Source organism: Scyliorhinus canicula, chromosome 7, assembly GCF_902713615.1.
Source record: "Scyliorhinus canicula chromosome 7, sScyCan1.1, whole genome shotgun sequence".
NCBI classification, from domain to species: domain Eukaryota; kingdom Metazoa; phylum Chordata; class Chondrichthyes; order Carcharhiniformes; family Scyliorhinidae; genus Scyliorhinus; species Scyliorhinus canicula.
This window is the reverse complement of record NC_052152.1, coordinates 90,432,251-90,445,597: the sequence shown is the minus strand read 5'-3', so window position 1 is coordinate 90,445,597 and position 13,347 is coordinate 90,432,251. Positions and strand designations below refer to the sequence as shown.

The window sequence follows — 13,347 nt, the reverse complement described above, 5'->3', positions numbered from 1 at the left end:
ATAGAACAGTGACACTTCGGGCTGCCAAAGAGCCCCACTGTCGAAGAACTGAGATCTTTTTTGGGTTTGTGTAACTTTTAACAGAAATTGGATTGATTCATACACACAGTTGGCACAAGCATTGAATGACATTTTGAAGGGAAATCGGAAATCAATAGAGGAGGCCATCCCAGCCAGAAGAGCTACAGCTACCCACACAGCTAAGGTTCTATGCAAAACTATATTCCCAGACGGGGTGTACCAACGGAACCCACTTCACAGGTGCTGTTTGCAAAGAAGTATGTAAGCTATTGGATATCCAGCGAGAGCTACATTACCCTTATCACCCACAATCGTCAGGACAAGTGGAACGTATGAACCAGACTCTGAAAGAGCGGTTATCAATGTATCACCAAGAATGGATGCCATGGCCTCAAGCCTTACCCTAGTCCTGTGCAGCATCAGAATAACACCAAACATAACCATGGGCTCGAGTCCATTTGAAGTAATTACTGCAGGCCCATGTCCTTGCCAGGGACGATTGACTTATGAAAAGCTGATTGTCATTTGATGAGTGATGCATTACTCAAATATTGTCAGAACCTAACAAATCCCATCGGTTCTGCTTCCTTACCTGTATTAGCAGCGTGGGATGACCCTCCCGAAGGTGGGCACGACCCCGTGCCAGGAGCAAACGGCTACGTGAAGAAACTGCAGAAGGAGCCATTGCGGTCCAAGTGGGAGGCACCCTATCAGGCGCTTCTCACAACCCAAGCGGATGTGAAGGTCCAAGGAATTAAATCCTGGATCTATGCCTCACATGTTAAACTTTGAATTTTGGTTGTCTTTTTAATTTAACAGACCATGGCCAACCCACAAAGGCTCGCAAGGAGTCAAATGATAACGCTTTTCTTTATATGTCCAAGGTGTATGCCAAAGATTTCAATGTTTCCAATTGTTGGGTATGCATTGCTATTCTCACCCACTCAGTGGAAGCTAATCCTTTTTGTCTCTTCCTTTTAGTACTTCTGAAACAGCAGAATGGTACATTTTCCAAGGCACTGCCTATTCTTCCCAAGATCGAGAGGGACCACCAAATGTCGGGGAACCAGATCCTGTGTCTTCCTGAGAGAGGGCTCAGTTGTGGAGTTCTGCAGGTTAGTCTCTGATTACCTTTTCAGTGTGGTACCAGCCCAACAAAGACAGGGACCAGAATCCTCCCTATACAAACCTCGCAACCACCTTCATTCAGAGAGGTCCATATGTTTCACAAATCAACACCCCAAGGGACTGGAGATGGGATATTGTAATTGCACCCACTATTTTAGCGTATGTAGAGTTGACAGACGTACTCCAGCGTTAATAGAGGCCGCTCTTGGTTCTTCCCCACTAACAGACCTACACAATTCTACCGGCGGTGGATGTTTCTCAGACCACTGGTACCCAGAGGATGTTGCTCACTTTACTTCCTCTGATGGTACTTATTTTGTTTGCGACCACAGAGCCTATCATTGGCTTCCACGTTTTGGTCAGGATCATATTATCGGTGGTATGTGATACCCGCTATTCGTCATTCCCCATCTCTATTAGAGGTGGCAGAGGCAGGAAGTAAATGTGCCATTACATGATAGATTTCTTGTTCTTTTTATGGGGATGCCAAGGGAGCCAAAGAGTTTAATAAAATGGCAGCCATCATATAAAAGGTAGCTAATGTTGCCACCGGAGTCCTGTTCAGGATTTCCGCTGAAATGCGAGCTATCCGTACTGTGGCCTTGCAAAATCTAATGGCTCTTGATTATATTCTCACCAAAAGTGGTGGGACATGTGCTTTGATTGGATCAGAGTGTTAACTGTTTGAACAAATCAGGAGGTCTCATCTGAGCATTAGAAACCAATGAGAGTAAATGAGGGATTAAACTAGAGATAAGAATTCCCTTAAGAGTAGGACCTCATGGTCGAGGTCTTGTTCCTGAATTCCCGAGTTCTTGAATCATCTATCTGTTTGTTTATGTTTAAAATGATTTCCTTATGTCTTTATGTTTCATGCTTACATTCCAGATAGCTCTGAAGAAATCATTGATTTGGCAAAACACTTCCAAAAGGAGGTTGAAAAACTCAAGCAACCCGAGTCCAGCACCTTTTGGAGTTGGGCTACTGGGTGGCTAGAGTCCTTGGGAGCTTCAAAAGGTGGGGATACTGATAGAGTATTGATTTATTCATAGTTTTAGGTGTGAATCGAATGCATGTAGCAGAGGTAAAAATTATTAAAAGTGCCTTTGACTGTGGGAATCCAGACATTGTTTCAGTCAATGTTTCACATGATGAATTCCACTGTATTTAGCAATAGGAAAGTATCAAATAAACAGTTACAGCAAGGTCCCTAGGTCGGGCTGTGGCGTGAGAAACATATCTCGTAATTTTCCTCAGACTGCACACGCAGATGCTGAGCCAGTATTGATAGGCACCAGTCAATCTTAAATAATGTCCAATGTTTGATTAATAAATCATCCTCTAAGTAACAGACATCCATTTGAACAAATCAGGAGGTCTCAGCTGAGAATTAGAAACCAATGAGAGTAAATGAGGGATTAAACTAGAGATAAGAATTCCCTTAGAAGTCGGACCTCTTGGACGAGGTCTTGTTCCTGAATTACTGCATTCCTGAGTTCTTGAATCATCTATCTGTTTGTTTGTGTTTGAAATGATTTATTATGTCTTTATGATTTATGCTGTTTTTGCAATGAGTTCGACCCTTTTATGTATCGTTTGGTATTTCATTTTCAAAGTTTTGATTCAGTTCTTAACCAAGTGTATTCAAGTGAATAATTAGCAATAAATCATATTTTGATACCTCCAATCAACCGGACTATCGACTCTTATTAGAAGATAAAATAAGAGCCCCAACACAGCCAACCTTGCACATGATGACACTGCATTCACCTCACGCAGAATCTCTTATCACACCCCTCCTCCTCGTACTTGGCCTTAACCCCCTCCAAGGATACTCCTTCCTCCATAAGTATCCCATAAACCCCCAAGGTTCTCCCCTCCTCTGTCACTGCCATTGACAAAACCCTTTCCAACAACAAGGAAGGGGGAACCACCGAGAAGGTTGGAAAGATCTTCGCAAAGTCACACACCTGTAACTATCTAAATGGATCCACCCGTGAAAGTCCAGTTTCACGGCTAACATCTCAAAGCTCGCAAACCGGCCCTCCAAAAACAAATCTTTCATCACAGCAACCCCCTTCTCCTCCCTTCCCCTAAACATAGCGTCCAACTTTGCCGGCTCGAACATGGGCACAAACCGGCACTAACTTCGATACCCAATTTGAAGTGCTGCTGAAATTGTCTCTATATCTTCAGTATGGAGGCCACCAACTGATTCCCTGAGTATGTCCCGGGAGAAAAAGATAGAGAAACCCTTAGCCCCGACCCGCTACACGAGCCCAACTCCATCTGCACCCATAAAGCCTCCGGATCCCCACACCAACCCAGCACCTTCTCAGCATTCGCCACCCAACAATAAATCAGACTTGGCCCCCTACTGCTGATTCTTCTGAAGCCTCATCTTCCTAATCCTGACTACTTTTCCCACCCAAATGAACATAGAAATCAATCTATCCACTCTCCTAAAAAAGCAAATTTGCTTAATAACTGGCAAACACTGAAATAAAAGCAGAAAACGCGGCAGAACATTCAATTTGATCGACTGAATTCTGCCAGTCAAGGACGGAGGGAGGCTGTCCCACCTCTAAGTCCACTTTCACCTTGTTCACTAGGCTCAAGAAATCCAATTTCAGAAGCCGGACTCACTCACGGGCCACCTGCCCCATAAATATCTAAATGGGAACCTGTAAGGCGAAACGGCAACATCTTCAGATTGTCCCCCCTCCGGTAGAGTTACCGGGAATCACTCACTTTTCTCCCAATTCAATTTATACCCGAAAAAGCCCCAAATTGTTTCAGCAGTGCCATGATATCACCCTTTGTGGGGATCGGATCCGTTACATATAAAAGGCCATCAGCATTAGGGACACCGTGTTCATTCAGCCACCCTGCCCCCCCCCCCCCCCCCTTACTAACTCTCTCCTCCTATCCGGAGAATTGCCAACACGCACAAGAGGTGGGACATAGGGCACCTCTGCCTCATTTCCCTGTGCAGTTAAAAATATCCTAAGCGCTCACATTGTGTACGAACACTAGCATTTGGTGCCTTACATAATAACGGAACCCACGCCACAAACTTACGCCCTTTCCAAAAATGTTCCAGCACTACAAACAAATATCCCCATTCTACCCTATCAAAGGCCTTCTAAGCATCCAATGTCACAATGAGTTCCTGTTCCTTCCCTTCCAGCGAGGACAACACTACATTCAAAAGTTGCCTCACATTGGACGTCAAGTTACCCTTTGCAAAGCTCATTTGGTCTTCCCCAATCACCCAACATCTTATCCAAAATCTTAGCATCTACATTTAAGAAGAAATCTACAGAAGAAATCAAACATCTCCACCAGCAGAAAAGCAATTTTTTAAATAAAACCCATCTGGCCCCAGCGCTTTACCCGTCTACATTTGCCCAATTGCTGTTCTAACCTCCTCCACCTCATCCATCCCTTCTTGATCATCCTCGCCGCTATTAACCTACCATCCAAGTCCGTACAATCTCCCAGGTGGCTGCCAGCCAAATTGGGTAAGCAGCAAAATATGGTTAAGAAAATGTTGAATAGACTATTGATGAAGGGCCTCACCTAAAACATTTTTGGCCCAGAATTCTCTGAACTCAATGTTATTAATATGCAAATAGCCAGTAACTTGCGGCGGCGGCAAAGAAGTGATATCCTGTGAATTGCAAATCACAGTGAGCTTCGCAAAAACAGCATCTCACCTTTAATGTTCCTGTGAGTTATGTGCTATTGGTGTATTTACATATTAATTACCCATTAAACTCACCATAGAAAATTAAGTATCGTAATTAATCTCAAAGTACCCTTGTAATGGCATTATAACTGTCCGACTGTCAAACACCATTGCCCAGAAAGTGAACAATTAAAAGCATGGAATCTCATCCCTTCACCTCCAGGTTGTGGATTGTTTCAGATTGCATTTTTCGAGTAAATTGTAAAAGTTCTTACCTTTTTCCCTCTCTTACTTCAACCTTCATATCCCTCTATTTCTGTACCCGATTTGACATTAAATTCACCCCCCCCCCCCCGCTCTTTCCTGTTCATCTCCAAATCCTTAAATCACATCAATTAACAATATAATCGCTGGTTACCCCATCCACTCAGATCAAAAATGCCTTATTTCCACTACTGTGCCACTATAATAAGCTCACTTTTCCAGAAAACTTGTGGGAAACATTTTGCAAATTGCATCCTGTGGGGCAAACTGTGAGACACCCTGCTTGCTGATCCAACTTGCCAATTCTCTCCACAGATGTTGACTGGCTTGCTATTTATTTACAGCAATTTCCAATTTTTGCTCCTAGAGTTGGTGGTGGGGGATGGGGGCGGGAAAGAGGGTCAACTTCAAAGAGAAACAGCCCAGAAATCGAATAACCAAAATTCTTCAACAGGTTTTTTTGGTGTGCGCATGTTATGCATTCTGTGACAGAAAAAGAAATAGAAGAGACGAGCAAGAACTATCATTGTTTCCTGTGAATGGTGATCGCCAAGATCAGAGGCAAGCAAAGACAAATTTCAGTGGCAGCCTTCCAAGATCTCACCCTCACTCCCCCCTCACCAAGATCTCAACCTCCCACAAGACCTCACCCATTAACCATTCTATGTGAACAGTTCTAATCTAATCTTCCCCACTCCAATCTTGTATCAAGTTTCCCAATATCTTACTGACAAAATTTCCCATACATATCACAAATATCTGCCCCAATTCCTCAACCTCAATCAATTACACCTCCCAATTCTCATCCCCATCCTGAGATTGCCCCTGGCCGTGATCTCAAACCCTTACGCTCCCAACAACCCCCACCTGGGAACTCATCCATAATCCCGTCCCAGGATTTTGAAACAATCCCCTGCCCCGATTTTCGAATTGCATCCCGGGATCTGGTACCCAATCCCCCTCCCACCCAACACTGCTCTCGATCCCAATTCCTCCCTCCCAGTCTCTCCCACAATCGCCCCAACCCCTCCCTCCCGGTCTCGTCCCCAATCCATTCCCTCCCGGTCTCGCCCCCAATCCCACCCTCACAATCTCGTCCCCCATCCTTGCTCCCCACCCCCGATCATGCCCCCAATAACCCCCTTGATCTCGCCCCTAATACTCCCTTCCAGTCTCTCCCACAGTCCCTCCAGCCCGATTCCAGCCCCAATCCCTCCCTCCTGGTCTCATAGAACACACAGTGTAGAAGGCCATTCGGCCCATCAAGTCTGCACCGACCCACTTAAGCCCTCACTTCCACCCTATTCCACCCAATAACCCCTCCTAACCTTTTTGGTCAACAAGGGCAATTTATCATGGCTAATCCACCTAACCTGCAAGTCTTTGGACTGTGGGAGGAAACCGGAGGAAACACACACACACACGGGGAAAACGTGCAGACTCCGCAGACAGTGACCCAGCGAGGAATCGGAGCTGTGAAGCCACAGCGCTAGCCACTTGAGCTACCCCAATCCATCCCTCCCCGTCTCACCCCCAATCCTTCTGCCTACCTCGTCTCTATGCGATCATGCCCCCAATCCCACCCCTGATGTCGCCCACAATCCCACTCACCGATCTCACTCCCCCATCCCTACCCGATATCACATCCCCATCCCTCCCCCATCTCACTCCCTCCTTCCCTCACCCCCCCACCCTGATCTCACACCCTCCTCCCCCCCCGGTCTCACACCCTCCTTCCCCCCATCTCACTCTCTCCTCCCCACCCCGATCTCACTCTCCCTCCTCCCGCCCCGATCTCACTCCCTCCTCCCCCGATCTCACTCCATCCTCCCCCCCGATCTCACTCCCTCCTCCTCCCGTTCTCACTACCTCCTCTCCTCCCCATCTCACTCCCTCCTCCTCCCACCCGATCTCACTCCCACCCATCTCACTCCCTCCCCCCGATGTCACTCCCTCCTCTCCCCCCGTCTCACTCACTCTCCCCCCATCTCACTCCCTCCTCCCCATCTCACTCCCCCCTCCCCCCCATCTCACTCCCTCCCCCCGATGTCACCCCCTCCTCCCCATCTCACTCCCTCCTCCCCATCTCACTCCCTCCTCCCCCCATCTCACTCCCTCCTCCACAGCCATCTCACTCCCTCCTCCACAGCCATCTCACTCCCTCCCCCCATCTCACTCCCTCCTCCACAGCCATCTCACTCCCTCCTCTCCCCCATCTCACTCCCTCCTCTCCCCCATCTCACTCCCTCCTGTCCCCCCATCTCACTCCCTCCTGTCCCCCCATCTCACTCCCTCCTGTCCCCCCATCTCACTCCCTCCTGTCCCCCCAACTCACTCCCTCCTCCCCCGCAATCGCACATCGTCCTCCCCCGCAATCTCACTCCCTCCTCACCCCCATCTCGCTCCCTCCTCCCCCAACTCACTCCCTCCTCCCCATCTCACTCCCTCCTCCCCATCTCACTCCCTCCTCCCCATCTCACTCCCTCCTCCCCATCTCACTCCCTCCTCCCCATCTCACTCCCTCCTCCCCATCTCACTCCCTCCTCCCCCATCTCACTCCCTCCTCCCCATCTCACTCCCTCCTTCCCCCCCGATCTCACTCCCTCCTTCCCACCCCGATCTCACTCCCTCCTTCCCACCCCGATCTCACTCCCTCATTTCCCCCCCGATCTCACTCCCTCCTCCCCCCCCCGATCTCACTCACTCCTTTCCCCCCCAATCTCACTCCCTCCTTCCCCCTCCGATCTCACTCCCTCCTTCCCCCCCGATCTCACACCCTCCTTTCCCCCCCCAGATCTCACTCCCTCCTTCCCCCCCCGATCTTACTCCCTCCTTTCCCCCCCGATCTCAATCCCTCCATCCCCCCCCGATCTCATTCCCTCCTTCCCCCCCCGATCTCACTCCCTCCTTCCCCCCCCCGATCTCACTCCCTCCTTCCCCCCCGATCTCACACCCTCCTTCCCCCCCCAATCTCACACCCTCCTCCCCCCCGATCTCACTCACTCCTTCCCCCCCCCGATCTCACTCCCTCCTTCCCCCCCCGATCTCACTCCCTCCTTCCCGCCCCGATCTCACTCCCTCCTTTCCCCCCCCGATCTCACTCCCTCCTTACCCCCCCGATCTCACTCCCTCCTTTCCCCCCCGATCTCACTCCTTCCTTCCCCCCCCGCCGATCTCACTCCCTCCTTCCCCCCGATCTCACACCCTCCTTCCCCCCCGATCTCACTCACTCCTTCCCCCCAATCTCACTCCCTCCTCCCCCGATCTCACTCCCTCCTCCTCCCATTCTCACTACCTCTTCTCCTCCCCATCTCACTCACTCCTCTCCTCCCCATCGCACTCCCTCCTCTCCTCCCCATCTCATTCCCTCCCCCTCCCCACGATCTCACTCCCACCTCCCCCCCATCTCACTCCCTCCTCCCCCCAATCTCACTCACTCCCTCCCCCCCAATGTCACTCCCTCCTCCAACCATGTCACTCCCTCCTCCCCCCATCTCACTCCCTCCTCCCCCCAATCTCACTCCCACCTCCCCCCATCTCACTCCCTCCCCCCCGATGTCACTCCCTTCTCCCCCATCTCACTCCCTCCTACCCCCCGATCTCACTGCCTCTCCCGATCTCACTCCCTCCTCCCCCGATCTCACTCCCTCCTCCACAGCCATCTCACTCCCTCCTCTCTCCCCCATCTCACTCCCTCCTGTCCCCCATCTCACTCCCTCCTCTCCCCCAACTCACTCCCTCTTCCCCCATCTCACTCCCTCCTCCCCCCCGATCTCACTCCCTCCTTCCCCCCCGATTTCACTCCATCCTTCCCCCCCATCTAACTCCCTCCTTCCCCCATCTCACTCCCTCCTTCCCCCCCCGATCTCACTCCCTCCTCCCCCCCCGATCTAACTCCCTCCTTCCCCCCCCATCTCACTCCCTCCTTCCCCCCCCGATCTCACTCCCTCCTTCCCCCCGATCTCACTCCCTCCTTCCCCCCCATCTCACTCCCTCCCTCATCTCACTCTCTCCTCCCCCCCCGATCTCACTCCCTCCTTCCCCCCCATCTCACTCCCTCCTTCCCCCCACAATCTGACTCCCTCCTTCCCCCCCCAATCTCACTCCCTCCTTCCCCCCCCGATCTCACTCCCTCCTTCCCGCCCCGATCTCACTCCCTCCTTTCCCCCCCGATCTCACTCCCTCCTTACCCCCCCGATCTCACTCCCTCCTTCCCCCCCGATCTCACTCCCTCCTTCCCCCCCATCTCACTCCCTCATCTCACTCTCTCCTCCCCCCCGATCTCACTCCCTCCTTCCCCCCCATCTCACTCCCTCCTTCCCCCCACAATCTGACTCCCTCCTTCCCCCCCCAATCTCACTCCCTCCTTCCCCCCCAATCTAACTCCCTCCTTCCCCCCCGATCTCACTCCCTCCTTCCCCCCCCGATCTCACTCCCTCCTTCCCCCCCCCGATCTCACTCCCTCCTTCCCCCCCCGATCTCACTCCCTCCTTCCCCCCCCGATCTCACTCCCTCCTTCCCCCCGATCTCACTCCCTCCTCCCCCCCCCGCCGATCTCACTCCCTCCTCCCCCCGATCTCACTCCCTCCTTCCCCCCCCATCTCACTCCCTCCTTCCCATCTCACTCTCTCCTTCCCCCCCCCCCGATCTCACTCCCTCCTTCCCCCCCCGATCTCACTCCCTCCTTCCCCCCCCCGATCTCACTCCCTCCTTCCCCCCCGATCTCACTCCCTCCTTCCCCGATCTCACACCCTCCTTCCCCCCGCGATCTCACACTCCCATCCTATCCCCCCCATCATCTCTCCCTCCTTCCCCATCCTCACTCCCTACCCACCCGATCTCACTCCCTACACATTCCCCCCTTCGTCTCAATCCCTCGTGTGTCCCCCCCGATCTCACGCCCGCCTTCCCCCCCGGATCTGTAACACTCCCTCCTTCCCCCCCGATCGCACTCCCATCCTTCCCCCCCCGATCTCACCGGCCATCCTTCCCCTGGCCCCCGAGCGTCACTCCCTCCTTCCCCCCTCATCTCACTCCCTCCTTCCCCCCGATCTCACTCCCTCCTTCCCCCCATCTCACTCCCTCCCTCCCCCATCTCACTCTCTCCTCCCCCACTGATCTCACTCTCTCCTCCCCCCCCGATCTCACTCCCTCCTTCCCCCCACAATCTCACTCCCTCCTTCCCCCCCCAATCTCACTCCCTCCTTCCCCCCGATCTCACTCCCTCCTTCCCCCCGATCTCACTCCCTCCTTCCCCCCCCGATCTCACTCCCTCCTTCCCCCCCCAATCTCACTCCCTCCTTCCCCCCCAATCTCACTCCCTCCTTCCCCCCCCGATCTCACTCCCTCCTTCCCCCCCCCGATCTCACTCCCTCCTTCCCCCCCCAATCTCACACCCTCCTTCCCCCCCGATCTCACACCCTCCTTCCCCCCCGATCTCACTCCCTCCCTCCCCCCCCGATCTCACTCCCTCCTTCCCCCCCGATCTCACTCCCTCCTTCCCCCCCATCTCACTCCCTCCTTCCCATCTCACTCTCTCTTTCCCCCCCCCGATCTCACTCCCTCCTTCCCCCCATCTCACTCCCTCCTTCCCCCCCCGACCTCACTCCCTCCTTCCCCCCCCGACCTCACTCCCTCCTTCCCGCTCTCTCACTCCCTCCTTCCCGCTCTCTCACTCCCTCCTTCCCCCCCGATCTCACTCCCCTCCTTCCCCCCCATCTCTCTCCCTCCTTCCCCCATCTCACTCCCTCCCCCCGATCTCACTCCCACCTTCCCCCCATCTCACTCCCTCCTTCCCCCCATCTCACTCCCTCCTTCCCATCTCACACTCTCCTTCCTCCCCCCCCGATCTCACTCCCTCCTTCCCCCCCATCTCACTTCCTCCTTCCCCCCCCGATCTCACTCCCTCCTTCCCCCCCGATCTCACTCCCTCCTTCCCCCCCCGATCTCACTTCCTCCTTCCCCCCCGATCTCACTCCCTCCTTCCCCCCCGATCTCACACCCTCCATCCCCCCGATCTCACTCCCTCCTTCCCCCATCTCACTCCCTCCTTCCCCCCCGATCTCACTCCCTCCTTCCCCCCCGATCTCACTCCCTCCTTCCCCCCGATCTCACTCCCTCCTTCCCCCCCCCCGATCTCACTCCCTCCTTCCCCCCCCGATCTCACACCCTCCTCCAACCCCCCCATCTCACACCCTCCTCCCCCCCTACTCACTCCCTCCTTCCCCCCATCTCACTCCCTCCTTCCCCCATCTCACTCCCTCCCCCCCATCTCACTCCCACCTTCCCCCCCATCTCACTCCCTCCTTCCCCCATCTCACTCCCTCCTTCCCCCATCTCACTCCCTCCTTCCCCCCTCCCGATCTCACTCCCTCCTTCCCCCCTCCCGATCTCACTCCCTCCTCCCCCCCCTCCCGATCTCACTCCCTCCTTCCCCCCCCTCCCGATCTCACTCCCTCCTTCCCCCCCTCCCGATCTCACTCCCTCCTTCCCCCCCCTCCCGATCTCACTCCCTCCTCCCCCCCCTCCCGATCTCACTCCCTCCTTCCCCCCCTCCCGATCTCACTCCCCCTCCCCCCCTCCCGATCTCACTCCCCCTCCCCCCCCCTCCCGATCTCACTCCCCCCCCTCCCGATCTCACTCCCCCCTTCCCCCCCTCCCGATCTCACTCCCTCCTTCCCCCCTCCCGATCTCACTCCCTCCTTCCCCCTCCCGATCTCACTCCCTCCTTCCCCCCTCCCGATCTCACTCCCTCCTTCCCCCCCCCTCCCGATCTCACTCCCTCCTTCCCCCCCTCCCGATCTCACTCCCCCTCCCCCCCCCCTCCCGATCTCACTCCCTCCTTCCCCCCCCTCCCGATCTCACTCCCCCTCCCCCCCCTCCCGATCTCACTCCCCCTCCCCCCCCTCCCGATCTCACTCCCCCTCCCGATCTCACTCCCCCCCCTCCCGATCTCACTCCCCCCTCCCGATCTCACTCCCCCCTTCCCCCCCCTCCCGATCTCACTCCCCCCTTCCCCCCCTCCCGATCTCACTCCCCCCTTCCCCCCCCCCCTCCCGATCTCACTCCCCCCTTCCCCCCCCTCCCGATCTCACTCCCCCCTTCCCCCCTCCGATCTCACTCCCTCCTTCCCCCCTCCCGATCTCACTCCCTCCTTCCCCCCCTCCCGATCTCACTCCCTCCTCCCGACTCACCCTCCTTCCCCCCCGATCTCACTCCCTCCGTCCCCCCCTCCCGATCTCACTCCCTCCTTCCCCCCCCTCCCGATCTCACTCCCTCCTTCCCCCCCTCTCCCGATCTCACTCCCTCCTTCCCCCCCCCCTCCCGGATCTCACTCCCTCCTTCCCCCCCTCCCGATCTCACTACCCTCCTTCCCCCCCCCCCCTCCCGATCTCACTCCCTCCTTCCCCCCCCCCTCCCGATCTCACTCCCTCCTTCCCCCCCCCCTCCCGATCTCACTCCCTCCTTCCCCCCCTCCCGATCTCACTCCCTCCTTCCCCCTCCCGATCTCACTCCTCCTTCCCCCCTCCCGATCTCACTCCCTCCTTCCCCCCCTCCCGATCTCACTCCCTCCTGCCCCCCCCCCGATCTCACTCCCTCCTTCCCCCCCACCCCCCCCTCCCGATCTCACTCCCTCCTTCCCCCCCCCCCCCCTCCCGATCTCACTCCCTCCTTCCCCCCCCCCTCCCGATCTCACTCCCCCTCCCGATCTCACTCCCTCCTTCCCCCCTCCCGATCTCACTCCCTCCTCCCCATCTCACTCCCCCCACCCACGGGCTCTCCAAGACTGATTTTCGGTTTTATCGGCTAAACTCTAGCGCTGCGCCCATCAATGAACCAGGAGCGGATACCTTGGCATCGTATAAAACTTTGGCTTTTGTCGGGTCTGGCTCGAAGCAGAGGACTCGTTCTCCTTTCCGAAATTTAAATTTCATTCCCCGAGTGTTCATTTGGTCATGATGGAGCAGGGGGGGGAGGATAAGAGAGAGAGCGGGGGGGGGGGGGGGAGGGGGGAGGGGGGAGGTCGAGCGGCGAGACTGTTAACGCTTTCACCGCCACTACTCGGCCGCACTCTGCGCTTCGACTGAGCAGTCGGAGACAGGCACCCGGCCGGGCAGCTATTCACACACAGGCCGCCATAGCCCGGCCTGACAGGGGGCCGCGCAATGACCGTTAGCACAGGGCGGATTCAAATCGCCGGCGTCTGTTCTCTGATGCATCAATATGTTGGTGGGACAGAATTT

General features: G+C 55.3%; 1 protein-coding gene across 4 annotated transcripts in view; it reads right to left on the bottom strand.

Annotated features, from left to right (window-relative positions):
* Positions 1-13,094, bottom strand: part of LOC119969186 (male-specific lethal 3 homolog) — a 70,468-nt gene extending 57,374 nt beyond the window's left edge. For 3 of the 4 annotated variants that reach the window (XM_038802430.1, XM_038802431.1, XM_038802432.1), the window contains exon 1: positions 12,955-13,094. In XM_038802430.1, coding sequence (XP_038658358.1) covers positions 12,955-13,053 — 99 coding nt within the window. In that variant the 5' untranslated portion in view covers positions 13,054-13,094. Of the gene's footprint in view, positions 1-6,477; positions 6,498-12,954 lie in introns of those variants that run through there. The other variant, XM_038802434.1, reaches the window with a different exon arrangement.
* Between the last annotated feature and the right edge of the window lie 253 nt (positions 13,095-13,347).